General features: G+C 47.6%; 1 protein-coding gene across 1 annotated transcript in view; it reads left to right on the top strand.

The window, feature by feature from the left end:
- The window catches only part of LOC119978346, a 439,995-nt gene that overhangs the window by 2,771 nt on the left and 411,750 nt on the right, over positions 1-25,474 (top strand). Inside the window, exons 3-4 of the mRNA XM_038819919.1 lie at positions 507-667; positions 5,362-5,432. Coding sequence (XP_038675847.1) covers positions 507-667; positions 5,362-5,432 — 232 coding nt within the window. The remainder of the gene's footprint in view (positions 1-506; positions 668-5,361; positions 5,433-25,474) is intronic.

The raw sequence follows: 25,474 nt of genomic DNA, 5'->3' as shown, positions 1-25,474 counted from the left end.
GGGGGCTGTCCCTTACATTCACTTGAGCTCGCCCCCATTACAAAGCATAAATTTGTTATTGCAATAGTTCCAGTACATAATTTTACAGACTTTGGGGTTATCTATTGGCACATGAATATGTAGCAGTCTTAGCTTAATTAGGAGGTGTTAGTTATAGTTGCAAGCGGTTCCCATATTTCATCTGGCCACCTTCCTTGTTTCTCAAGGCTATTCGGCTTACAGTCATGAGTTGGCTCAAGACTTCAAATATCAACTCCCTTATCTCAGCAAGTTCATTATCCTTCAATAACAAGCTCCTCCACTTGTGATTTCCCACTAATGTATCCCATTCATTCTGGCTCTTAAGCTTTGCTTCACGTCCTCATTGATGCTTCAAAAATATTTGATTAGTCATCGTAGAGCGTCATAAAAAAGCAAGGAAGTGCACATGCAATACTCGTGCTTCATTTATTATTCAACATTTTGGTCTATCACTGTAAAATCAACTCATTTTATTATTCCGTCAGGTACCAATCAACTGAACTACCAGAAAGGTTTCCGATATACCTACAAATACACAACTGCCACAAATAGCTTCCTGCAGGGCAGTTCACACGAGAGCAGTGGAGTAGCAATAGAATGCTTAGTGAATATCTATGTTCTTGACAAGTGCCACCATATGTTAACGGTAGGTATCCTTATTGGTTTTACTGTTTCTGCTGTTAGATTAGAATCACTACAGTGTAGAAGGAGGCCATTCAGCCTGTCATGTCTGCACTGATCCTCTGAAAGAGCACCCGACCTAGGTCCACGCCCCACTCCATCTCTGCAACCCCACATAATCTTCTGGACACTAAGGGCAATTTAGCATGGACAATGCATCTAACCTGCACAGCTTTGGAATATGGGAGGAAACCAGGGCACCTAGAGGAAACCTAGGCAGACATTGGGAGAACGTACAAACTCCACGCAGACAGTCACCCAAGGCCAGCATTGAATCCGAGGCCCGGGCACTGAGGCAGCTGTGCCACCGTGCCGCTCGTATTGTCTTCAGGTACATTACACTGCAGGCGGACCTTATTCTGGGAATGTTGTAGCTGTATTTTTCTCATCCACAGGTGACTGGGATTCACACTGCAAGGCTGGTAGCCAAGCAAGAGAGCTAGCCTCCAGAAAGGTGTTGGTGGGTCCCTTGACTGAGTCATCTGGGCTAGAGAAATTACCAGAACCTTGCAAAATAAATAGAATTTACTGTGCAGAATGAGGCCATTCGGCCCATCGAGTCTGCACTGGCTCTTGGAAAGAGAACCCTACCCAAGCCCACACTCCGCCCTATCCCTATAACCCAGTAACCCCACCCAACACTAAGGGCAGTTTGGACACTAAGGGCAATTTAGCATGGCCAATCCACCTAACCTGCACATCTTTGGACTTGTGTTGCAGTTTTTGAAATATCCCGTCCACCGTAAAAGCCCATATAATCTGTTTTAGGTATTCAGGCTGCTACTTTACAAATTATTCTGGGGACATCAAACACCCAATATCCTGTGGAAAGATGATGAAACACCTTGAGGCCAATGATGTCAGTAAGATTCCTTAGTGGTTTACACCTTCACTGGGATTCCTCTCGTGTGGACTAATATCATAATCTGCAAACAAACAAGTCTTCACCATAACCTATTGAGTTATTGGGCATTTCAATATAGAATCATAGAAGAAGCATAGAATCCCTACAGTGCTGAAGGAGGCCATTTGGCCCATCGGGTCTGCACTGGCTCTCTGAATGAGCACCCTAACCAGGTCCAGTCCCCTGCCCTATCCCTGTAATCCCACCTAATCTTTGGACACTAAGGTGCAATTTCACATGGCCTATCCACCTAACACACACATCTTTGGACTGTAGGAGGAAACCTGAGCTCCCGGAGGAAACCCATGTAGACATGGGAAGAACATTCTAACTCCACAAAGGCAGTCAGCAAGATCGGAATCGGAACCCGGGCCCCTTGAGATGTGAGGCAGCAGTGCAAACTACAGTGCCACCAAGTCACTGAAATATAATCTCTTTTGGCCCAAAGATATGAGTTTGCTGCCAATCACAGTACATCCTAGTCATTGGCACTAGCCCAGGGTAATCATTTTGGCAATAGTTGAATATTTTCAAGCAATGGGGTGGAAAAGAACAGTTTAAAATGGATTTTTGTATTTGAATGCCCCTAGCAGAGGAATGCAAACCTGATCCCACTTAATCCCCCTAATGATCTTCCTGCTGTTGCATCATAGCTTTCTGTTTGCAGCCATCTGCTCTATCCTCCGTGCAAGTAACTGAAGATTTGCTCACTGAGTCATTGGCCAGCAGGATTTAGACATTTTCCGCTAACAGAGCGGGGAAACCATTGAGCACGTCACCCGCCAGATCCTCAACCCAGCCTCCGTCTGTCATTATTCTTCTTTTGAAAGATCTTTTAGGCTCAATCACCCGTAGCGGGAAGGTCATCAGGGGCTAAAAGTGGCAGTTGTCAGTCTCCTGTGAGACTAACTTTTTGCCCAAAACAGCTAACACAACGTAGTCCAATGTTCCCCAGCTGTGTTGAATAATGCAACTGAGAAAACAAAGGGTGCTTTAGTGTATCTGAAACAAAAGGTTATAATTTAATCCTGATTGCATTTTAGACATTCTTGGAATGTTGAAAGTCTTTAACCTCAGCTGAATTACATTTTGGAGGCCATTACCAGTCATGTTATTCCATGTAGGCAGCACGGTAGCACAAGTGATTGGCACCATGGCTTCACAGCGCCAGGGTCCCAGGTTCGATTCTCCGCTGGGTCACTATCTGAGCGGAGTCTGCACGTTCTCCCCATTCTGCGTGAGTTTCCTCCGGGTGCTCCGTTTTCCTCTCACAGTCCAAAGACGTGCAGGTTAGGTGGATTGGCCATGATAAATTGCCCTTAGTGCCCAAAAAAGGTTAGGAGGGGTTATTGGGTTACGGCGATAGGGTGGAAGTGAGGCTTAAGTGGGTTGGTGCAGACTCGATGGGTCAAATGGCCTCCTTCAGCACTGTATGTTCTATGTTCTATATGCAGCAGGTAAGTTGTGATTGAATAAGCTACATCCTTATCTCTGTGAGGGCAGCATGGTGGCACAGTGGTTAGCACTGCTGTCTCACAGGGACCCGGGATCAATTCCAGACTCGGGTGATTGTCTGTGTGGAGTTTATACGTTCTCCCCATGCCTGCGTGGGTTTCCTCTGGGTGCTCTGGTATCCTCCAACAGTCCAAAGGTGTGCAGGTTAGGTGGATTGTCCATGCTAAATTGCTCCTTGGTGTCCAAGGATGTGCAGGTTAGATGGGTTATGGGGTTACGGGGTAGGGTGGGAATGTTGGTCCAGGTAGGATGCTCTATTGGAAGGTCTGAATAAAGCATTAATTCACTATTCTTACACTTTTTCAATTGTGCTTGCTAGATCCCAGCTCCTTTTCAATCCCTGAGTGACCATTTATTTGTTTCCAACTTCCAATATGAGGTTAATTTTGCCAATCTGAGGAAAGATACTTAAAGCTGTTTCAAAACTGATGTAATTTTATTGGGATTTTGATTCCAATAAAATGTCATAAAACTAACTGACATAGCCTTTAAATAAAAGCAACAGTTTGCAGATGCTGGAGATCTGAAAGAAGAATTGGTAACCGGTACATTGAAAGGTAGCTGAGTATGATGATGGTGCAGACAACCACATTTTTGTTCATTGTGCAGGAGCGGGTATGAGGGTACACAGCACTTTACAGTATTGAGCCAATGTTCTGATGAGGTTGGTTTTCCATTGTTGGGTGAGTTAGCTTAAAATTATCCCTGAAGTGAATTAATTACCTCATTACTGAAGCATTCTGTCATGGCTGAAATATCTTGCTCCCCGGCCAGCCCAATAAGTTGGCCAATCTTTGATCTCCCTTCTATTGATGGTTTACACCCAAATGTTAGTCTCAGCACACAGAGAATTGACCAAGGCATGTTCCGGTGATCACTGGTCAGAAAATATTGCTGGTCAAGATCTGGATTAGACTTGGCTGTATGCTGTCAAAATGAGAGTGTTTCAATGGTAAAATAGAACATAGAACATACAGTGCAAAAGGAGGCCATTCAGCCCATCAGGTCTGCACCGCCCCACCCAAGCCCTCACTATTAGTGGCCCATGGAATTGTGTCCAACAAGGGTTCTCCGTAATGAGGAAGAAAAAAAACTTCTCATAATCCTGGCTCTTCCTCTGAGAAAGGCGATACCTCACTTTTGGTCCTCTTTTATTTGTGGCATTAGAAGCAATTCGGACGAGGTTCGTAAAATTGATTCCAGAGGTGAGGGCTTTGTCTAATGAAGAGAAAGTGACCAGTTCAGGCCTATACTCACTCTCTCAAGTTCAGAAGAATGAGAGGAGATCTAATTGAGATATATAAGATGATAAATGTTATTGACAAAGTAGATGCAGAGTGGATGCTTCCTCTTGCTGGGCAATCTAGAACGAGATGTCTGTCATAATATACACCGGTATATTATGGTGCAGACACACACTGATGGACACACAGGGACCAATCAACATGTACAAACACCGCAGCCAATCACCAGTTAGAATACACACACTATAAAGGCAGAGGGCTCCACGGTTCCTGCTCATTCTGGGTGCTGCCTCTCAGTGTAACAAGAACTCATCCAACCCAGCACAGACTCACAACACACGCTGAGAGAATCAACTGGTTCGGACAAGGCTTAGGTCTCTAGTTTAAGTTAGCATCATTTAGACCCTCAGACATTGTGTGTTAGTTAGTTAGAAATAGTGAATAAAATTGAGTTCAACCTTCATCAGTGTTGGAAGTGTCTGTTCATCTCTCAAGTCTACACTAGCCAACACTTCAAGGTCCTAGCTTTAGTATAAGGGGTCGCAGATTTAAAACAGAAATTAGAAGAAATTACATCTCTCTAAAGATCGTGAATCTGTGGAATTCACTACCCCAGAGTGCAGTGGATACCGGGACATTGAGTAAATTTAAGATGCAGATAGAGAGATTTTAAATTAGTAATGAGTTGAAGAGTTATAGAGAGCGGACAGAAGAGTGGAGTTGAGGCCGAGAGGAGATCAGCTATGATCGGATTAAATGGCGGAGTGGGCTCGAGGAGTTGAATTGCCCAACTCCTGCTCCTCGTTCTGATGTTACTCACCATTAAACTCCTTGAGTGTGTTTAACACTTTAGGACTGAAGAACTAAAATGATGGTATTAAATTGGTATCTTATTGCTCAAATGAACAGATGTAGAGATTGGATGATTAAATATTACAATTCAGGATATGGCCTGTTTGTTACTTGCAATTCTAAATGGTCAATTTATGCTTTCAGCTAAAAAATACACAGATTAAAGGATCAATGTCAAATGAGGTGGAACTTCTCCCAGGTCAGGAAAAGCTAAGGTACTGTTTAAAAATGTTTAATGAACTTAAATTCAATTTTGATGGTTTCTTTAAACTGTTCGTTACAGGCCTGTTAGGCTGAGAGATTGTGGTGCTTTTTCATTCTGAAAATAAGGATAAATTCTCTGTTTCTGAGCCCATAGCAGTATCTGCACGCTCAGGGGAAAGGGTCAGAGGACGAAGGCTACCATGTTGCACTACCTCTTGACCCACCCCTTTATAGTTCATCTCTCAGAGCACATAACTCCCGAATTTTTCCAGCTTTGTCACCCAGCTTTGACAAAGAGTCATCCAGACTCGAAACGTGAGCTCCCCTCTCTTTTCAGAGATGCTGTCAGACCTGCTGAGATTGTTCATTGTTTTCTGTTTTTGTTTTGGATTCCAGCATCCACAGTAATTTGCTTTTATAACCACTCATGAATGTTTTGAGACTAAAAAAAAATCAATTTCAGTTACAGGGAAAATAAAATGATGTTCCATCAATTCTCACAACAGTCCTCCAAGGCATATGTCGCAATCACTTTGTTTTGCACTAAACATAACTCATACAGGAAGTTTGCACCTTACAGAAAATAATTTATATAATATTAACAGATCTCCCATGGCATTGCTCTCTGACCTGGTTTTTATAACAAAAAATCTCTTATGTTGACCATAAGATCTGACTCTCTTCTTGCAGTAATGGAATAAGTCCGATTCTATTGCATGATGCTTTGTGGATCAAATTCCAGAATTGTCCAATAGTTTGTAACAAAAAAAGAAGTTGTGAGGAGGATACAGAGAGGCTGCAAAGAGATCTCGGCAGGTTAAATGAGTGGGCAATAAGGTGGCAGATGGAATATGATGTGGAGAATTGTGGAGTTATTCACTTTGGTCGTAAAATTTGAAAGCAGAATATTTTGAAAAATGTGTGAAACTTGTAAATGTCGATGTTCAGAGAGACTTGGGTGTACTTGTACAAGGTAAATAGAGTTAGCATGCAGATACAGCAACAATTAGGAAGGCAAATGGCACGTAGGCCTTTATTGCAAGGTGATTGGAGTACACGAATAAGAAAGTCTTGCTACCATTGTCAGGGCTTTGATGATCATACCTGGAGTGCAATTTTCATCTCCGTATTTAAGGAAAGATGTACTTGTGGGGAGGTGGTTAGCAAAGGTTCACTCGATTGGTTTCTGGGATAAGGGAGTTGGTTTCTGGGATAAGGGGGTTGTCCTATGATAAGAGTCTGAGAAAATTGGGCCTATACTCCCTGGACTTTAGAAGAATGAGAGGTGATCGTGAACCACACTAGATTCTGAAGGGGATTGACAGGGTGGATGCTGAAAGACTGTTTCTGCTGGTTGGAGAATGTAGAACATGGGGGCCCCAGCCTCTGGATAAGGGGCCAATCACTTCAGACTCAGATGAGGAGATATTTCTTCACCTAAAAGGGCATGAATCATTGGAATTCTCTACCCCAGAGGGTTGCGGATGTTCCATTGTTGAATATATTTAAAGCTGTGGGATTGACAGATTTTTGGTGTCTTAGGGAATTAAGCGATATATGGAATGGGTGGGAAAATGCAGTTGAAGCCCAATATCAGCTATGATCGTATTGAATGGTGGAGCAGGCTCAATATGGGCCAAATGGCCTGGTCCTGCTCCTATTTCTTGTGTTTTTAATGTAAATGAGTGCCCTTATATTTACTTGTGCAAAGTAATACACGCAATGTTTATCACTTACCATTTTCGAAGCTGATACGCAGCAAGATTGTGTCTGCTTGATGTTACCTAAGGAACAATTAGCAGTAGATGTTAATCTTAGGCTTCGGTGGTATGAGAAAATGATCCTCAGATATGGCACATCGGGGTGAGAATTCTGGATTTTGGCAGTGATGAGACCATCAATTCACTAGACGCATGCTTTGAGATATGAACAGTGGTTTTAATCTACTTACTACAGAGCCAGCCTGTTACATGTTGAACTCTCGATGAACTGGTCGGCTGGCTCTGGGCATCGATATTTATACAGCAGTCCAGGGGGAGGAGCCGTGGGCGGAGCCAAGGGTGGAGCCCTGTACAAACTCCTAAGCATTCCCAGAGCTACTCCCCCTAGTGGTCAGGCAACGCAACTGCGCTTACAATCGTACGGTCTCATATATATATATCACAGTGTGAATTACAGAGTTACATTCACCCCCGACAAAAAAATCAAGTCCGGCGGAGGTGGTGGTTCATAAATCGAGTCTGTCTGGTGGTCGAGTCGACCGCTACGATCTGCGGAGCACCGGGGTTGCAGCCTCTTGTGGTGGCTGGATGGGTGTTGCGGGTTGGGGTATGATGGTGGACTCCGGGGGTGATTCCGTCCAAGCTCCATACCAGTCTGGTTCGACTGGGGGTTAGCCGGTGCGGGTGCGCAAAACAAATGTAGCGAGCTAGTGGGCTCAGGAGAGCAAGGGGGCGGCTGGGTGGGGTGTAGAATGAAGGGTCATTCAGCGGTCCAGACCGTCGCATTCTCCCTCTCCACCTGCCGTTCCCCCTGGGGTTGTAGCTGGTAGTCCTGCTCGAGGCAATGCCCTTGTCGAGCAGGTACTAGTGGTAGCCTGTCGCTCATGAAAGACGAACCCCGGTCGCTGTGTACGTAGCTGGGGAAACCAAACAGGGTGAAGATACTATGCAGGGCCCTAATGACTGTGTGGGAGGTCATATCGGGGCACGGGATAGCAAAGGGGAAGCGGGAGAACTCATCTATGACGTTTAGGAAGTAAACGTTCCTGTTAGTTGAGGGGAGTGGCCCTTTGAAATCGATCGCGAGGCGTTCAAAGGGCCTAGAAGCCTTGACCAGGTGGGCCCTGCCTGGTCTATAGAAGTGCGGTTTGCACTCCACGCAGATCGGGCAGTCTCTGGTGACAGCTTTTACCTCCTCAGTGGAGAAAGGCAGATTTCAGGCTTTGATGTAGTGGGCGAGCCGGGTGACCCCCGGGTGACAGAGGTTGTTGTGGATGACTTTCAGGCGGTCGTTCTGCGCGCTGGCGTACGTCCCGTGGGATAGGGCATCTGGGGGCTTGTTAAGCTTCCCCGGTCGATACTTTATATCGTAGCTATAGGTGGAGAGTTCGATCCTCCACTGCAGAATTTTATCGTTTTTTATTTTGTCCCTTTGCGAGTTGTCAAACATGAAGGCAACCGATCTTTGGTCGGTGATGAGGGTGAACCTCCTATCTGCGAGGTAGTGCCTCCAATGACGAACAGCCTCCACGATGGCTTGTGCTTCCTTTTCGACTGCCGAGTGTCGGAGTTCCGAAGCGGAGAGGGTACGGGAGAAGAATGCGACTGGTCTCCCTGCCTGATTTAGTGTGGCTGCTAGAGCTACCTCCTGAGGCGTCGCTCTCAACCTGAAAGGGGGTGGGTTCATCCACCGCCCGCATGGCCGCTTTGGCGATGTCCTCCTTGATGCAGTTGAAGGCCTGGCGTGCCTCAACTGACAGGGGAAATAGTGTGGCCTTAAAGAGTGGGCGGGCTTTGTCCGCATTTTGAGGGAGCCACTGGGCGTAATACGAAAAGAATCCCAAGCACCGTTTGAGGGCCTTGGGACAATGAGGGAGAGGCATACGGTCCGGGTCAGGACTCGGGACTCCGTTTTCCACGACATAGCCGAGGATGGCTAGTCTGGTCGTGCGGAAAACGCATTTCTCCTTGTTATAGGTGAGGTTTAGTTTCTGAGCCGTCTGGAGAAAACGGTAGAGTTTGGCATTGTGCTCCTATTGGTCATAGCCGCAGATGGTAAAGTTATCCAAGTACGGGAACGTGGCCCGCAGCCCGTACTGGTCCACCATTCGGTCCATTGCTCGTTGGAACACCGAAACCCCATTAGTGACGCCGAAGGGAACCTGGAGGAAATGGAAGAGGCGGCCGTCGGCCTCGAACGCCGTGTAGTGGCGGTCCTCCGGGCGGATTGGGAGCTGGTGGTATGCAGACTTCAGATCCACCGTGGAAAAGAGCCGATACTGGGCGATCTGATTTACCATGTCTGCAATCCTTGGGAGGGGGTACGCGTCGAGGAGCATAAACCTATTAATGGTCTGACTATAGTCTACGACCATGCGGAATTTTTCCCCGGTCTTGACGACCACCACCTGAGCTCTCCAGGGGCTGTTGCTGGCCTCTATGATCCCCTCACTGAGAATCCTTCGGACCTCTGGTCTGATGAACACCCTATCCTGCAGGCTGTACCGCCTGCTGCGAGTGGCTACGGGTTTACAGTCCTGGGTGAGATTGGCAAAGAGAGGAGGGGGGAGATTCGCAGTGTGGCTAGGCTGCAGATAGTGAGTGGGGGTAGGGGCCTGCCGAAACTGAAGGTGAGACTCTTGAGGTTACACTGAAAATCTAGGCCCAATAAGAGTGGGGCGCAGAGCTCGGGCAGGACGTAGAGCTGGAATTTGGCATAGCTAGCGCCTTCGATTGTGAGCGTCGCGGCGGTGCGCCCTTGGATCTGGACAGAGTGGGAGCCCGAAGCGAGGGAGATAGTTTGCCGCGCAGGGAAAACGGGGAGCGAACAGTGACCAGAGCTGGGTGTACGAAGCTCTCAGTGCTCCCGGAGTCGAAAAGGCACGTCGTGCTGTACCCGTTAATTTGGACCGTCGCCATCAAGTTTCGCAGATGCTTCGGGCGCGATTGGTCCAGAGTGACTGCGCTGAGTTGCGGGTAGTCGGCAGCTCGATCAGCTGTGCTGGAGTGGCGCTGCGATGACTGCCCTCTGAGTTCGTAGCCGTCGAGGTGAGTTTCAGAGTTTGAAGGGGATGGATCCCAAGATGGCCGCCCCCATGAGTTGCACATGGCCGGCCGCATGGAGGAGGATTGCCAAGATGGCCGCCCCCATGAGTCGCACATGTCGGGTGGGGGCGGAGTCGGCATACAGGCTGCAGCATTTCGGGGCCTCCGGGCCTGTGAATTCAGGGAATGAGTGCTTTGAGCCGTGGGAGGGTTAGAGGCTGGGGCGGAACGAGTGCTTTGAGCCGTGGGAGGGTTAGAGGCTGGGGCTTTCTTTGCCAGACACACTCTGGCATAGTGTCCTTTTCACCCGCAGCTGCTGCAGGTCGCATTGCGGGCCGGGCAGTGCTGCCACGAGTGCTGATTCTGGCCGCAAAAGTGGCAGGCTGGGGCAGCATTGTGGCTGGGCGGCCGTGCGGCGCAGGCCTGGGGGAGTCGCTGGTCGGGGGCCCATGATGGGGTCCACGGGGAACGAGGTGAGTCTGAGGAAGGAGACCTCCATAGTGGTAGCAAGTTCAACAGTCGCTTCAAGATTTAGGGTCCCCTTTTCCAGCAGTCGCTGGCGCACGTAATTTGACCTAAGGCCCACAACAAAGGCATCGCGTACAGCACATTCTCTATGTTCTGCCACGGTAACCGCCTGGTAATTACAGTCACTGGATAAAGTTTTAAGCTCTCTCAGGAATTCTGCGAGCGATTCCGTAGGCCGCTGGCGGCGAGTAGTGAACACGTTTCGTGCATAGACTTCATTAACAGGCCTCATATACATTTTGTCGAGTAGCGCTAGGGCTTCAGTATACGAACCGGCACAGTTTAGTTGAGTAGAGATTCTGTGGCTCACCTTCGCGTGCAGTAGGCTCAGTTTCTGCTCCTCTGTTGTTTCGGCTGTGCTTGCTTCCGCCAGGTAGGCTTTAAAACACCGGAGCCAATGAGAAATATTTATTTTGCCTCCGCATCCTGTGGGTCGAATTCCAGCCGCTCAGGCTTGAGGGCTGATTCCATGATTGATCCTGACTGTTTCTTAAGTAGATTAAATTGATGAGACCATCAATCACTAGACACGTGGTTTGAGATATGAACAGTGGTTTTAATTTACTTACTACAGAGCCAGCCTGTTACACGTTGAACTCTCGATGAACTGGTCGGCTGGCTCTGGGCATCGATATTTATACAGCAGTCCAGGGGGAGGAGCCGTGGGCGGAGCCAAGGGTGGAGCCCTGTACAAACTCCTAAGCATTCCCAGAGCTACTCCCCCTAATGGTCGGGCAACACAACTGCGCTTACAATCGTATGGTCTCATCATTCACCACAGGCAGCCCTTGGGTGGGGGTGTGAGGGATTGGCAGCTTGGAAGAGGGTCCTGTGTTTATCACTCCTCTGGAGGTGGAGGGGAGCAGCTGAGCTTTGTGATGTGGAACTGGGCTCTCTGCCCTCTGTATCTGTGGGTTTGTTGGCAGGGAGAAGATATGTGCCTTCAATAAAGGCGAAGGGAGTCCAACGAGTAAACAAAAGAAGATGTTTTATTTATAAGGATAACTATTTACATGAGGCCCAGTTAAACCTCACCGGATCCTCTCTCTCCCGAGGTTGGTTCCTGACTGGCCGACTTTATATATAAGCACGGTTAGTAGCTGCATAGTTTGCAGAGGAGCTCATACTCTTCACGGCAGACAGGGAAAATAATCATCCCTGCCCAGTATGTCCCCTATAGGTTACTGCAGAGCCAGACCGCATTGATATGAACAATCTGATTTATAAATTCCTAAGAGATGTCAGCAAATTCAGCGTTCCACAATTATTTCCCATCTTTTGATTCTTGTCCTTGTGCTTGCTTGGTGTATCTATCCTCATGGCCTGTGACCATTCTCTGTTCCTCTTCTCTTCCACTTGCTCTCACTACCATTCTTTTCGTACCTTTGTGGTTGTTACCATTCATTTATCTCTGCTCTCGCTAATTGAAATAGTGACCATCCATCAGTAAAGTAAAACCGATTCTAATCATTCTGCTTCTGTGAGAAACTTTCCAAAGTAATTCACCTTGACAGGAGAACCCTCCAGTTCTGACGAGTAACAACTCCACTTTTACTTGGGAAGGGAGATTTGGACTGCAGCAGTGGTGTGTTGAAATTGCGTTTATCAATGAGCGCTGAAATTTGTTGATCGTGCTCCAGACTTGCACGATCTACTAACTCCAGGGAACACCATTTCTGGAGCAGGCCTTTAAAGGGGAAAACTCTGCAGATTTCATGAAGTGAAAGGTTGCTGCCTTCGGTAGCCCTGGAATTGTTGAGTTGCAGCTTTCTCTAATGGTAGGAATTGTTTTGCGGTCAGCTCCTGCTTGGTTACCCAATACCCGTAATGATGATAGAAATAGCCAACCTAACCTTGAGGATGAAGACCTCGAATTACTGTTATGAGAAGTAGAACACAAGTGGTGGAATTTAACAGAAAAATTTCTAAGTTAATTTGTAGTAGGTTTTCAGGAAGTTTCCAGATCCGGTGACTTCCCCACCGCTATCAAACAATACTTAGTCATTTTTTGGATGCTGAGAGGTTTCTCACTGGTTTAGCCCACACCTAGAATTTTTTTTAGCACTGGGGAGCTGAACTCAAAGATCGGGCCGCCATTTTGATTGGGTGCCCCAATCACTAAGTGAGCTTGTGAGTCCTCCACACCCCCCACCCATCGGCAATGTCACCCCCCCACACACATGGGCACTACCCCACACCACCCAAATAAGGACACCCTTCTATGGGGCCCCCCACACCCCTTTACAGGACCCCCGCCAGCTCCCCCAACCTCCCAGAGGCCCCTACTTACCAGCCATGCACCCACCCTCCTTCAACCCATCCTCCTTTCATGAGCATGGCCCCCCTTCGGGTCCTGACCACTCTGGCTTCTTGCACTGCCACCCGGCAGGTGCTCTTGCCAGTTTGGTGGTGCCAGATGGGCCAAGTTGCCCATATTCCAGAGGGAGTGCCAGGGAGCCACCCTGCACTATCACTGACCATCTAGGGGTCTCCGATGGCTCGGGAGACCCCCCTCCGTGTGCCGTTTAACCAGGTCCACATTTATGTGCACCAGTACTGAATGGTGCTCTGCTGCAGTCTCGCTGGGGAGGCTGGTAGATCCCACGTAAGCGTGCCTAAGTAGGTTTGAAACTGAATTAACTGCGTGCCATTTGGTCACGCCCATTTTGGTGGGATTCCAATTCCGTCGCCTCACGGGACTTAGAAGATCCTGTGAGGCGTGAAGGCTGCTGGGAAGTCCACAAGAGGCCTCTCCCAGGATCTACCAGCTGCGTTGTGCTCTAGCTTGAGTGCAATGTGGCCACAAAATCGCAGCCACAGAAGTCTTTCTTTGTGATCATGGTGAAAAGGTGCCAAGGCAATTGTGGCACACTGCACTAACATGAGGCACTGTGGCTTGACTGTTGGAGTTCAACAATATCTACCAGACAGCTGGTAGTAGACACATTGTCCCCATTAGGTTCATCTATGATGTTAAAGTGCTGTAATCACATTTGTATTCTCGACCTACCATTTAGTTTGTCACACATCTGTTCTTTCCTCGAATGACATTCTGCTAACATTCTTTCAGTCAGAACTCCTGCATGCCCCAAAGGTTTTGCATCGTGACATTGCTGATGTTCACCATCACACTTAGTGTGACTAGCATTGTCGTAGAAATGTAACTGAAGGACGGTCATTCCTGCACAAAACTACTGCACGCAGGTGGAGAGGAAAGACTTGCGTTTGGATGTTGGCCAATGACGAGGTGATCTTGCATCATCAGTCACGCCAGCAGTCAATCACACACTAATCCAGACATGACCGCAGCAGTTAAACACACACTAATTCAGACTTTTAACCTTTACTGAACCAAATACATATAATACAAAGAAAAGTACAGCACAGGAACAGGCCCTTTGGCCCTCCAAGCCTGCGCAGACCATGCTGCCCGTCTAAACTAAAATCTTCTACATTTCCAGGGTCCGTATCCCTCTACTCCCATCATATTCATGTATTTGTCTAGATGCCCCTTAAATGTCACTATCGTCCCTGCTTCCACCACCACCTCCGGCAGCGAGTTCCAGGCACCCACTACCATAAACCTATGCCCCCTAGTAATTGACCCCTCTACAATACAATATATCTGAAATCCCTACATTCATCACAGGGGTATTAGCAAGTTGATACCTCCTCGTTCTGCATTGAGGAGCGGGGCAATGGGACATATCGAGCTCTCATAATGCTGCTCCCTGTGGAGCCATTCTTCCGGTAATGCCTAGAAGAATGATGTGTGTAGTCAGGCCACCTCCGTGAGCAGATGTCAGAGTGACCAAGATTATCCCTATGTAATTTTGAATTCCAGCTGCTTGTAAACTGCCCTGCACACTGACCCGATGAAGCCATGGGTGAAAGGACTGTATTAGGTAAAGTTGTCTAATGTGTCAGAAGGGAGTGATGTTCATGTTACAGAGTAGCTATATGTTGCCTTAATGCTACTCCATTAACTGTAGTTTAAGCCCTTCCAACGATGATCCCAACATCAGAGAAGATGGATTACGAGTTGTGATAATTCCATGAGAACATTGAACTTTTGAAATCATTTCTCTCTGTGATTGAAGGTGATGGAAAGTCCCAGGTAACAAAGGCAAAGGAAACAATTGTGGAAATGTGCCTGCACTTTACTCCTGGAATTGTGTAGCTATCAGTTTGTTACGGGCACATCTTTTGCATTGGTCCTGTGCAATGGCCCCTTGTTAACATCCTCTCTCTCTTCAGATCCATTTCCTTCAATGTCCTCCTCGAGCAAGGAGATATCTCACTCCTCTATTTATCCCCCAGGCAGCGCAAGGTTCATAGGATTCAGCAAACAATGACAATCCACTCTGTGGCAAATGTGAGTTACCACATCTATGGACAATTTAAGATGACTCGTAGGATCTCTACAATGCAAAGGAGGCCATTCAGCCCATTGAGTATTCACCAACCCTCCAAAAGAACACTCTACCTCGGCTCACTCTCCCTCCCTATCCCCATTGACCCTGTGAATTGATCATGGCCAATCCACCTAACCTGCAAATCTTTTTGGACTGTGGGAGGAAACCGGAGCACCCAGAGGAAACCCACGCAGACATGGAATGAATGTAATAACTCCATGCAGACAGTCGCCCAAGGCTGGAATTAAGCCCTGGTCCCTGGCGCTGTGAGGTAGCAGTGCTGGCCACCATGTGCCGCATGCAGCTTTGTCTTTTGTTCATCCCCACATATGAACACTGTGTTCGATTATACCTGCGATCGGATCACTAACCAGCATTGAATTTGCACCTCTTCAAGAACATTTTGGACTTCTTGGGGCCTTGCTCCTGCTTGCTGCTCAGGCCGCTGCACATCTTGGACCTGTGCCAATCGGTGGTGAACCCATCTCCTTATTTCATATTAGAGCTATAAACAAGACAAAGTTGCTTTTGTTCCTTGTTCCTCTTAGTATCTCAATAAGTACATTTGAGAATTAATTAAAACTTTCTGTTGACTGACTTTCCTCCATCTCCATGCTAGGAAGCCGGTGCAAAGCCCTTGGGCTAGCTTCCATCTAGGCATGGCATCCCCAGGCACCAACTGCAGGTGAAGCAGATGCTGGAGGACTGCAGGTGGCTGATCCTCACACTCAGCCATGACTGCACATTTACAATGAGGGTCTTGATCAGGGTGATTGTAGCCATATACAAGAAGCCCCCATCAGCTAATTGTCAGCTTGCCTCCATGGGTCTAGACATATATATATATATGAGAGAGAGAACATAACCCTATCATAGTGTGAGGACTTTAACCATTGCCAGCCATGATCATTTACTTGGGAATATTGAGCCTTGGAGTGTGCTTGGCTTCTGTCCAGCAGCTATGGCCCTAGATTGTTTGTCCCTCCATCCACTTGGCCAATCACACACATCAAATGTGGCTCCTACTATTTTGTAATAGAAAGAACTAAGTAAACAAATCAGATTAACTGAGGGATAAATTAAAGGGGCTGTCCCAAATGGATACAGCCTTAAACAAAAAGTGAAGCACGAATTAAACTTGAGACATCAAATCAAAACGTGGTTAACAGGGTTAGTAAGGCACCCCAGCCCCTGTGTTGTACACCAGGCACGGAAGGTCTCGAGGGTGCCCGTGGACACCACATACCCCCTCTCCAGGGACACCTGCCCGCGAACATAGCCAGGCCCAGGAGCAGGTTCAGAAAGGTCCTCCTCCCTGCCCACACCTCTCCCAGGCACCGGGTGCCAGTAGATCTGGAGCGTGGGACTGAAATGCAAACAAAACTGCAACAAATGATTTTTTTAAATAACTAAACAGGAGTGCAGCCTATAAAATGTAATGGACTCTCACAGGAATGTGCCCCATTAGTCAAGGAGCAATGTTCCTCCAATGGGCCTTTAACCAGTACACAGCTGAGCTTTGTTCTCCATTGCTTGAGCACTTAATTAATACTGTGCCCCTTCAGTCGGCTCAAAAGAATATTCCAGAACTCCTCCCACGCACTTTGAGACCCGTCCTGTATCGTTTTCTCCCGAGTTTATTTTTCCAACTGTTAAAATTTGAGTTTGACTAAGACTCTCTAACATCCTCCTTTCATACACCACGATCGCCCCATCCTCCTCCACAGTCATCACCTCTAATTCTCTCCTGTTACTATCCAGTCTCCCACCCCCCCCCCCCTTCGATCCCCATTACTCTTGACCCCATTGTTATTTATGTTGATATTCCTGTTCCCCACCAGTTTCCTTTATTATGATGTCCCCACACCCTTTTGTTCATCTCACCCCGCTCCTTCTCACCATCTGCAACCCTACCATCGGAGACCTCTCACCAATGACTTTGGAATTACTGGCCTACCAGATCCAGCTGCCTCCCCTGAATATGACTGCTCCCTCTACCTCCTAGTATAAAATGGTGTGGATGATGGACCGCTCGCTACATACAATTCTCTGCACAACTGTCACTTCCCAGAGAGGCCTTCCCCTGCCCAAGTTGGGACTAAGATGTGTGGCATGCAGAGCCCACCTACACGGCCCAGACAATGTGGCCTCAGTTGGCTTTGTGTCTGGACTGGATCTTCAGTAGGTGATGAAGCAGCAAGAGGGGAAAAACCTACTTCACCTCATCCTGACCAATCTACCTGCCGCAGGTGCACCTGTCCATGACCGTATTGGTAGGAGTGACCACCACACCTTCCTTGTGGAGATGAAGTCCTGCCTTCATATTGAGGATACTCTCCATCGTGCCACTGTGTTAAATGGGATGGACTTCAAACAGATCTTACAACTCAATACTTGGCAATTGTGAGGCGCGGTGGGCCATCAGCAGAAGCAGAATTGAACTCAACCACAATCTATAATCTTATGGCCTGTTATATCCCCCACACATTAACACCAAGTCAGGGGATTAACCCTGGTTCAATGAAGAGTGCAGGAGGGTATGCCAGGAGCAACACTAGGCATACTAAAAAAATGAGGTGTAAGCCTGGTGACGCTACAACACAGGACTACTTGCACGTCATAAGGCGGAAGCAGAATGCAATAGGTAGAGGTAAGCATTTCCACAATCAAATAATCAGTTCTAAGCTCTACAGTCTTGCCACGTCTAGTTGTGAATGGAGCTGGACAATTAAGCAACTCACTGAGGAGGGTCCACAAATATCCCCATCCTCAGTGATGGGGGAGTCCAGCAGATTTGTGTAAAAGACAAGGTTGAAACATTAGCAACAATCTTCAGCCATAAATGCCAAGTGAATAATCCATCTCATTCTCCTCCAGAGCTCTCCAGCTTAACAAATCCCGGTATTCAGCCAATTCAATTCACTCCACGTGATATCAAGAAATGGCTGAAGGCACTGAACACTGCAAAGGCTGTGGGCACCGACAACGTTTCAGTAATAGTACTGAAGGTTTGTTCTCCAGAATCAGCCAAGCTGTTCCAGTACAGCTACGATCCTGGCATTTACTCGGCAATGTGGAAAATTGCCTAGATATGTCCTGCACACACAAAGCAGGGCCAATCCAACTCGGCCAATTTCTTTATTCTGCGCCTGTGGCGCTGTGTGTCTAAATCAGCCCTGGGGTCATCTGAGCAGTCCAATCAAGGGGGTACCGCATTTAAACTGCCCCAAAGCACTTACTCACTGTCCAGCCAAGAAGATGGCAGCAAGAAAGGTAACTCCCAAGGTTCAGGGAGGGTGTCCTGACAAGGATTTTGGTTGCTGTGGAGGAGAGGAAGTCAACCATTTATCCGCAGACAGGCAGGAGACCTTGGGAGTGTCCAAGTCCATCTGACCGACCCCTTCCAGAGACTAAGTGGCTTGTGGCAGAGTGGTGAGAACAGGGTGGCACTGCGACCTCTGGCACCCGCAAGTAGGCCTGTGCCCTCCAGATCCCCTGAGTAATGATACAGGGAATCCTCTAATATCCCCCCCCACTCCTGAGTGATGATACAGGAAATCCTCAAACATTCCCCCCCCCCCCCAAGTCATGATACGGGGAATCCTGTAACCGAACCCCCTGCCCCATGAGACAGCATCAGGAGAGATGACTGTCTCCGCGCATCATTGCTCTGAACTGACCCAATCCACAGGGAATCCGTGAGCTGCCATCAGCCAGACGGGAGTCAGACATTCAGAGTATCTCTGAGGAGCATCACGACCCTTTACTCCCTGCAGGTCATCATCACCCTCCTGTATCGAATGGACAGCTGGCATTGGGGAACTCTCATTGCCAGCTTCCTGAGTTGTTAGCCCTCGCAAGCCCCCTCGGATGCTTGGAAGGGCCATGTCCAGAAAGGGTCACCCAAGTGTCCTCTCTAATCCTGGACCTGAACCTCCTGGAACTGTGTTGCGATGAGGGCTTCTCTAGCCCTCCTGTCCATGCGCATGGGACCACTGAAGGGTCTTTCAAGAGGGTCTTGGGTTTCCTGGTCGCACCTGGATGCTCACATTTGGACGTTGAGGTGGGCATTGGGAAGGGGGGAGAATTCATTGGGAACGCTAATGCAGGAGCTGGGGGTCCTGCGGGGAGGTGAACCCCTTGGCCTTATTTCTGAGACACCAGGTTTGCTAGCCCTCCCTCTGAAAGCTGTGGCTCAGCCTGGGCTGCAGCACTGTGGGGAGCTGATAGTGCAAAGGGTTAAATCATGATAGGTAATCAGTGTCACAAGCATAAATCACAGCTTACTAACTGGGCATCATTGTTTCCTCCCTCGGTGATAGCTGTGCCAGTAAACACCCTGGTAACTCAAGCGGTAGCCATCAGGGTGCTGTCATCCCTCCATAATGAAAATCACCGGATAGTAAATCCTCAGCTTCAGCCAGTGCCTCCTCCTCCACCCTCAATCTGAGGTCATGGTGTCAGGCTTCCGTTTATCAAAAGCAGTAGAGATTTGCACCTGCATAATGCCATGCCGGCTGGGTGGGAAGGTGCAACGAGGGCGGATCCTGCATCGTGATGCCTGCTAATGAGTTGGTAATGCATGCAAATCAGCCTTGTGCCCTTTCTATGCGGGAACCTGATTGTATCATTGGGTAGGGTCTGGGAAGATTGGAAACTTAAATCTCGTCATCGAGAATCTCATTTTTGCCATCTTGTGAGGTTTAGTGGTCATTATGGGAATTGTGCCCGCGTCTAACATGACCATTAATTGCAACCAATGTGACCATTAATTGTGGCCAGGGACAATTGTCATCAGAAACTAGAAAGTGGAAGGAGCATATGATTTATGTGGTTAATTGAATAGCATTTGGTGATGTAGAAGATTAATCTGGATCAGTAATAACTGAACCGCTGTAACTGGCCTGACCAGTCATTTATGCCAAATAATTATTACTTGTTTGCTCCTGTGCTTTATGCTCCATTTGTAAATCCAAAATTGCAAGTGTTCTTTCTTAAATGACTCTACTTGCTCACTCTTTCATGGGATTGTGCCTTTGAGGCCCGTAACTTATCCAGACATCAGCAGCTCTTGCATTGCCAGTATATTCCCAATCCTTGTATTTCCTCCCAAAATACGTCATCTCACACTTAACACATTGATTGGCATCTGTCTACTAACCTGTATTTTCCTGAACTCTACATTTTCCCTATTTGTCTCATTGGTTCTCCAAACCACCTACTTCTGCATTAGTAGCACACTGAGATTATGCCTCCTACTTCAAACCATCTGTATCCCATAGATCAGTTCATTACTTCCAGCAACACCCATTGAACCATCACTTTGTTTCTTGTCGGATCAACGTTCCAAACATGCTTTTACATTTTTAATTGTTCCATTTGCCTGAATTGTATTCTCAAGCCACTTGAAATAACTTTTTTTTCAAAGTATTTTTATTCAGGTTTTGCAGAAGTTTTCCTAATAAAACAGTAGTAACCATAATAACAAAACAAACTAGAGTGAACATTAACATAGTGCAAAAAGGGAATATACAATAACAATTAAATAGACATTACCCCACGTGACCCAGTCTTCCCACACCATCCCAATGAAGCACTCACCACCTCCCACGGATTGCTGCTGCTGCTGCTAACATTTTAATTTTCCCCGCGAAAGTCGACGAATGGCTGCCACCTCCGAGAGAACCCTAGCGTAGACCCTCTTAAGGCAAACTTTATTTTCTCGAGGCTGAGAAACTCAGCGATGTCGGTAACCCAAGTCTCTACACTCGGGGGCATCGAGTCCCTTCACGTTAATAAAATCCGTCTCTGGGCTACTAGGGAGGCAAAGGCCAAGACGTCGGCCTCTTTCGCCCCTGAACTCTCGGGTCTTCTGACGCTCCAAAGATCGCTATCTCTCGACTCGGCACCACCCGTGTGTTAAGCACCTTGGATATTGCCCTCGCGAACCTTTGCCAGAACGCTCTAAGCTCCGGGCATGCACAAAACATGTGGACATGGTTTACAGGGCTGCCCTTGCACCTCATACAAATGTCTTCTACCCAAAAAACCTGCTCATTCTCGCTGCTGTCATGTGTGCCTGGTGGACCACTTTAAATTGAATTAAACTGAGCCTGGCACATGCTGAGGAGGAATTAACCCTGCCCAGGACCTCTGCCCATAGACCCGCTTCCAACTCCTCACCTAGCTCCTCCTCCCACTTGCCCTTGAGCTCCTCCACCGGGGTTTCCTCCGCCTCCTGTAGTTCCTGGTAGATATCCGACACCCTCCCCTCCCCCACCCAGGTGCCGGAGACCACTCTGTCCTGTATCTTCAGTGGTGGCAGCATCGGAAAGGCCACTACCTCTTTTTGTCAGGAAGGCTCGTACTTGCAGATATTTAAAGGCGTTTCCTGACGGCAGATTAAATTTGTCCTTTAGCGCCTTCAAACTGGGAAAGCTTCCATCTATGAACAGATGTCCCATCCTTCTGATGCCTGCCCTCTGCCAGCTCTGGAACCCACCATCCATCCTACCCGGGACAAACCTGTGATTGTTGCATATCGGGGTCCAGACCGACGCTCCCTCCACCCTCTTGTATCTCCTCCACTGTCCCCAGATCCGCAGTGTCGCCAACACCACCGGACTTGTGGAGTAACGGGTCGGTGAGAACGGCAAAGGAGCCGTTATCAAAGCTCCCAGACTAGTACCTTTACATGACGCCACCTCCAGCTGATCTCCACCCCCGCAAATCGGCAGCTTTCTAATCATAGCTATATTGGCCGCCCAATAGTAATTGCGGAAGTTCAGCAGCGTCACCCCCCCCCCCCCCCCCCCCCCCCCGGACTGCGCTCCAACAGCGATCTCCTTACCCGCGGGGTCTTATTCGCCCACACAAAGCCCGTAATGATCCTACTCACCCACTTAAAAAGGGCCTTAGGGATGAAGATGGGGAGGCACTGAAAGACAAACAAAAATCTGGGGAGGACAGTCATTTTCACCGTCTGCACCCTCCCTGCCAGTGACAGCGGGCGCATGTCCCACCTTTTAAAGTCCCCTTCCATTTGCTCCACCAACCGGGTCAGGTTGAGCCTGTGCAGGGCATCACATTTCCTGGCCACCTGTATACCCTGGTAACAAAAACTTTTCTCTACCATCCTGGGCAGCAGCTCTTTCAGTCTCTCCTCCTGCCCCTTGGCCTGGATCACAAACATCCTGCTCTTTCCCATGTTCAGTTCGTACCCTGAAAAACTACCAAAATCCCTCAGGATCTGCAGAACCTCACCCATCCCCTCCACAGGGTCTGAAATGTACAGGAGAAAATCATCCGCGTATAGCGATACCCGATGTTCCATCCTCCCCTTGAACCTGTCCCCGGCAGTTCCTCGAGGCTCTCAGCGCCATAGCTAGTGGTTCTATAGCTAGGGCAAATAGTAACGGGGAGAGGGGACACCCCTGCTTCGTTCCCCGGTGAAGCTCGAAGTACCCCAACCTCAGCCGGTTTGTACATACACTTGCTACAGGCACCTTGTACAGCAATTTCACCCAGCCAATAAAGCCCTCGCCAAACCCGAACCTCCCCAACGTTTCCCAGAGGTACTCCCACTCCACTCCGAAAGAACTTTTTGAGCGACCTTTGAAATTCTATAAATTCTATTGCGGTTAAATTGGGCAATTCTTTTTAAAGGAGCTACCAAGTGTCCTATGGTTCTAAATTGGTGATATGCAGTACATACCTTTGGCTGGAACTGCACTGTCCACCATATTGTATAAAGCCAAACAAAGGGTGTCTTTTGATGCAGGAGTTAGGTTGAGCTCAGTTGGCTAGATGGCTAGTGTGTGATGCAGAGCAAGGCTAGGAGCGCAGGTTCGATCCCCATACCGGGTGAGGTTATATCGCCTGAGGTGCAGTGATCCTTAAGTTAAGTCATCACCAGTTAACTCTCCCCCTCAAAGGGAAAGCAGTCTATGGTCATCTGGGACTGTGGCGACTTTACATTTATTTTACATTTTTATTCCATTCATATATACCTAAGTGTTGCTTCAGGTCCCTACTGAAACTTTGGTTTAGTCTGGGGCAGCCAGCAAGGGAGTACTAAACCTAAGTATCACACTCTCGATGATTGCTTCTTCAGAGCCCTTCCCAAGATTCCTCATACCTATTGTTACCCAACACTCCACCCTAGACTTGCGCTTCCTCGCTGAAGTATTAGAAATATGGGGGATATGATCAGTAAATTTGCAGATGAGAAAGAAATTGGTGATGTGGTATATTGCGAGGAGGAAAGCTTTAGATTACAGGATGATGCAGACGGCTGGTCAGATGGGCAGAACAGCGGTAAATGGAATTTAACCCTGAAAAGTGTGAGTTGATGCATTTTGGGAGGACTAACAAGACGTGCAAATGTACAATGAATGGTAGGTCCTAGGACGTACAACAGACAGAGGGACCATGGGGTGCATGTCCATAGATCTCTGAAGGAAGCAGGATGGGTAGAAACGGTAGTTAACAAGGTGTAGGATCTCTTATTTTCTCAAGAGTCGAAGTTTGCTGGTAGGTTTAGATTGAGTTTATTGCAAAACTTAGTGCAGATATAAAAAAGAGACAAAAGCTCAGAGGAGCAAAAGAAAGAGAACAAAAAATATGAAATGAAAAGGATAGAATCACACGCGCAAAGGGTCAAGCTTTCTTATACATGCACATTTTTGGTAACAGCCCTTCCTTTGTTCCCCATTGGCTTACTAATCCTGAGTTGTGACTCCTGATTGGCACTCCATCTCTGCATTTTATACGTGTATTTAACTTAGTGGCTGTGCTCACATTGTTACATTGTCACATTTGTGGTTTGGATTCAATATTTTCCCACACAAGGTATATGGGGTACTTGGCTTTATCAGCTGAAGCATAGTATATAAGAGCAAGGAGGTTATGATGGAGCTGTATAAAACACTTGTTAGGCCACAGCTATTATGTGCAGTTCTGGTCACCACTCTGTAGGAAGGATGCAATTGCACTGGAAAGGGTGTAGAGGAGATTCACCAGGATGTTGCCCGGGCTGGAGCATTTCATCCATGAAGAGAGGTTGGACAGGCTGGCGTTGTTTTCCTTAGAGCAGAGAAGGCTGAGTGGGGACCTGGTTGAGGTGTGCAAAATTATGAGGGATATAGAAAGGGTAAATAGGAAGAAACTTTTTGCCTTAATAGAGGGATCAAAAACAAGGGGACATAATTTAAGGTAAGGAGCAGGAGATTTGGAGGGGATTCGAGGAAAATAATTTTCACCCAGGACGTGGTGGGAATCTGGAACTTACTGCCTTATTTAGACAAGCACTTAAAACACCATAGCACATAAAGCTATGGAGCAAATTTGAATAGATTGTGGTTTGCTGGCTGACACAGACACGATGGGTAGGATTTTCCGGCTAGTCGAGCTGGCGGGATCCTACTGTCCCGCCAACGGTTCACCTCCGCCACAGGTTTTGCGGCGGTGAGCGGTACGTCCAACAGGAAACCCCGTTAACAACGGCAAGAGCAGAATTCCCACCACCGGCCACTGGCAAGCCGCCCTCCGCCGCTGCAAAATATGGGGCAGAGGGGGAGAAAAATCCCGTCCAATGGGCCGAAGGGCCACTTTCTGTGCTGTAAAAACTCTATGACTCTGAAGTATCTACCTGACAGTCTAGCGCTGACTCAAACCTAGAATATTTGCCTTCTCTGCGGTGAAGAGATCTGAGGCTCACAATATCTAAACTCTTTGGAGCTCACAATTTGAGGCTGGGGGGAGGGGCTTGGGGTGGGGTGTGGGGGCTTTTACCACTGCGCTGTATTGTGCATTCCTGAATTTGTTCCCAAAATCTATTGTGTTGCCTTTATCAATCCATTTGGTCCCTTATAAAAGTGCTCTCATTATTCAAGCATGACATGCCTGCAGCACGAACTTGTTGCCTGTCCTTGTTTAACCCATGCATACCAATTACTTTTATCCCTAATTATGGATTTTGTGAGTTTGACATTGGTCTGTAGTTATTCAGTTTATGCTTTTCTCTCTCTCCCTTTGAACAAGGATGTTACTGTAGTTACTCATCAATCTTAAGACACAATTTGTATATTGAAGAATTGAACAAGATGGGCAAAATCTACATCACCATCCCCAACATTTTTTAAAATGTCATCAGTACTCCGTTTCTTCGGCCTGATTTTCTGTTGAGAAGTAATTTCTTTTCTAGAGGAGGATCTATCAGTTGCTCCATAATCTCCTCTAGGACACCCATGTTGTCCGTCCACTAAACATTCAAAATATCTACTAGCTCGGCCACACCTTCATGCTCCGCAATTTAATTCCATCCTTTGTCCTTGTGAGCTCCTA

The sequence above is a fragment of the Scyliorhinus canicula genome, chromosome 15 (genome assembly GCF_902713615.1).
Source record: "Scyliorhinus canicula chromosome 15, sScyCan1.1, whole genome shotgun sequence".
Taxonomy (NCBI): domain Eukaryota; kingdom Metazoa; phylum Chordata; class Chondrichthyes; order Carcharhiniformes; family Scyliorhinidae; genus Scyliorhinus; species Scyliorhinus canicula.
This window is presented reverse-complemented; position numbering and strand designations above follow the sequence as displayed.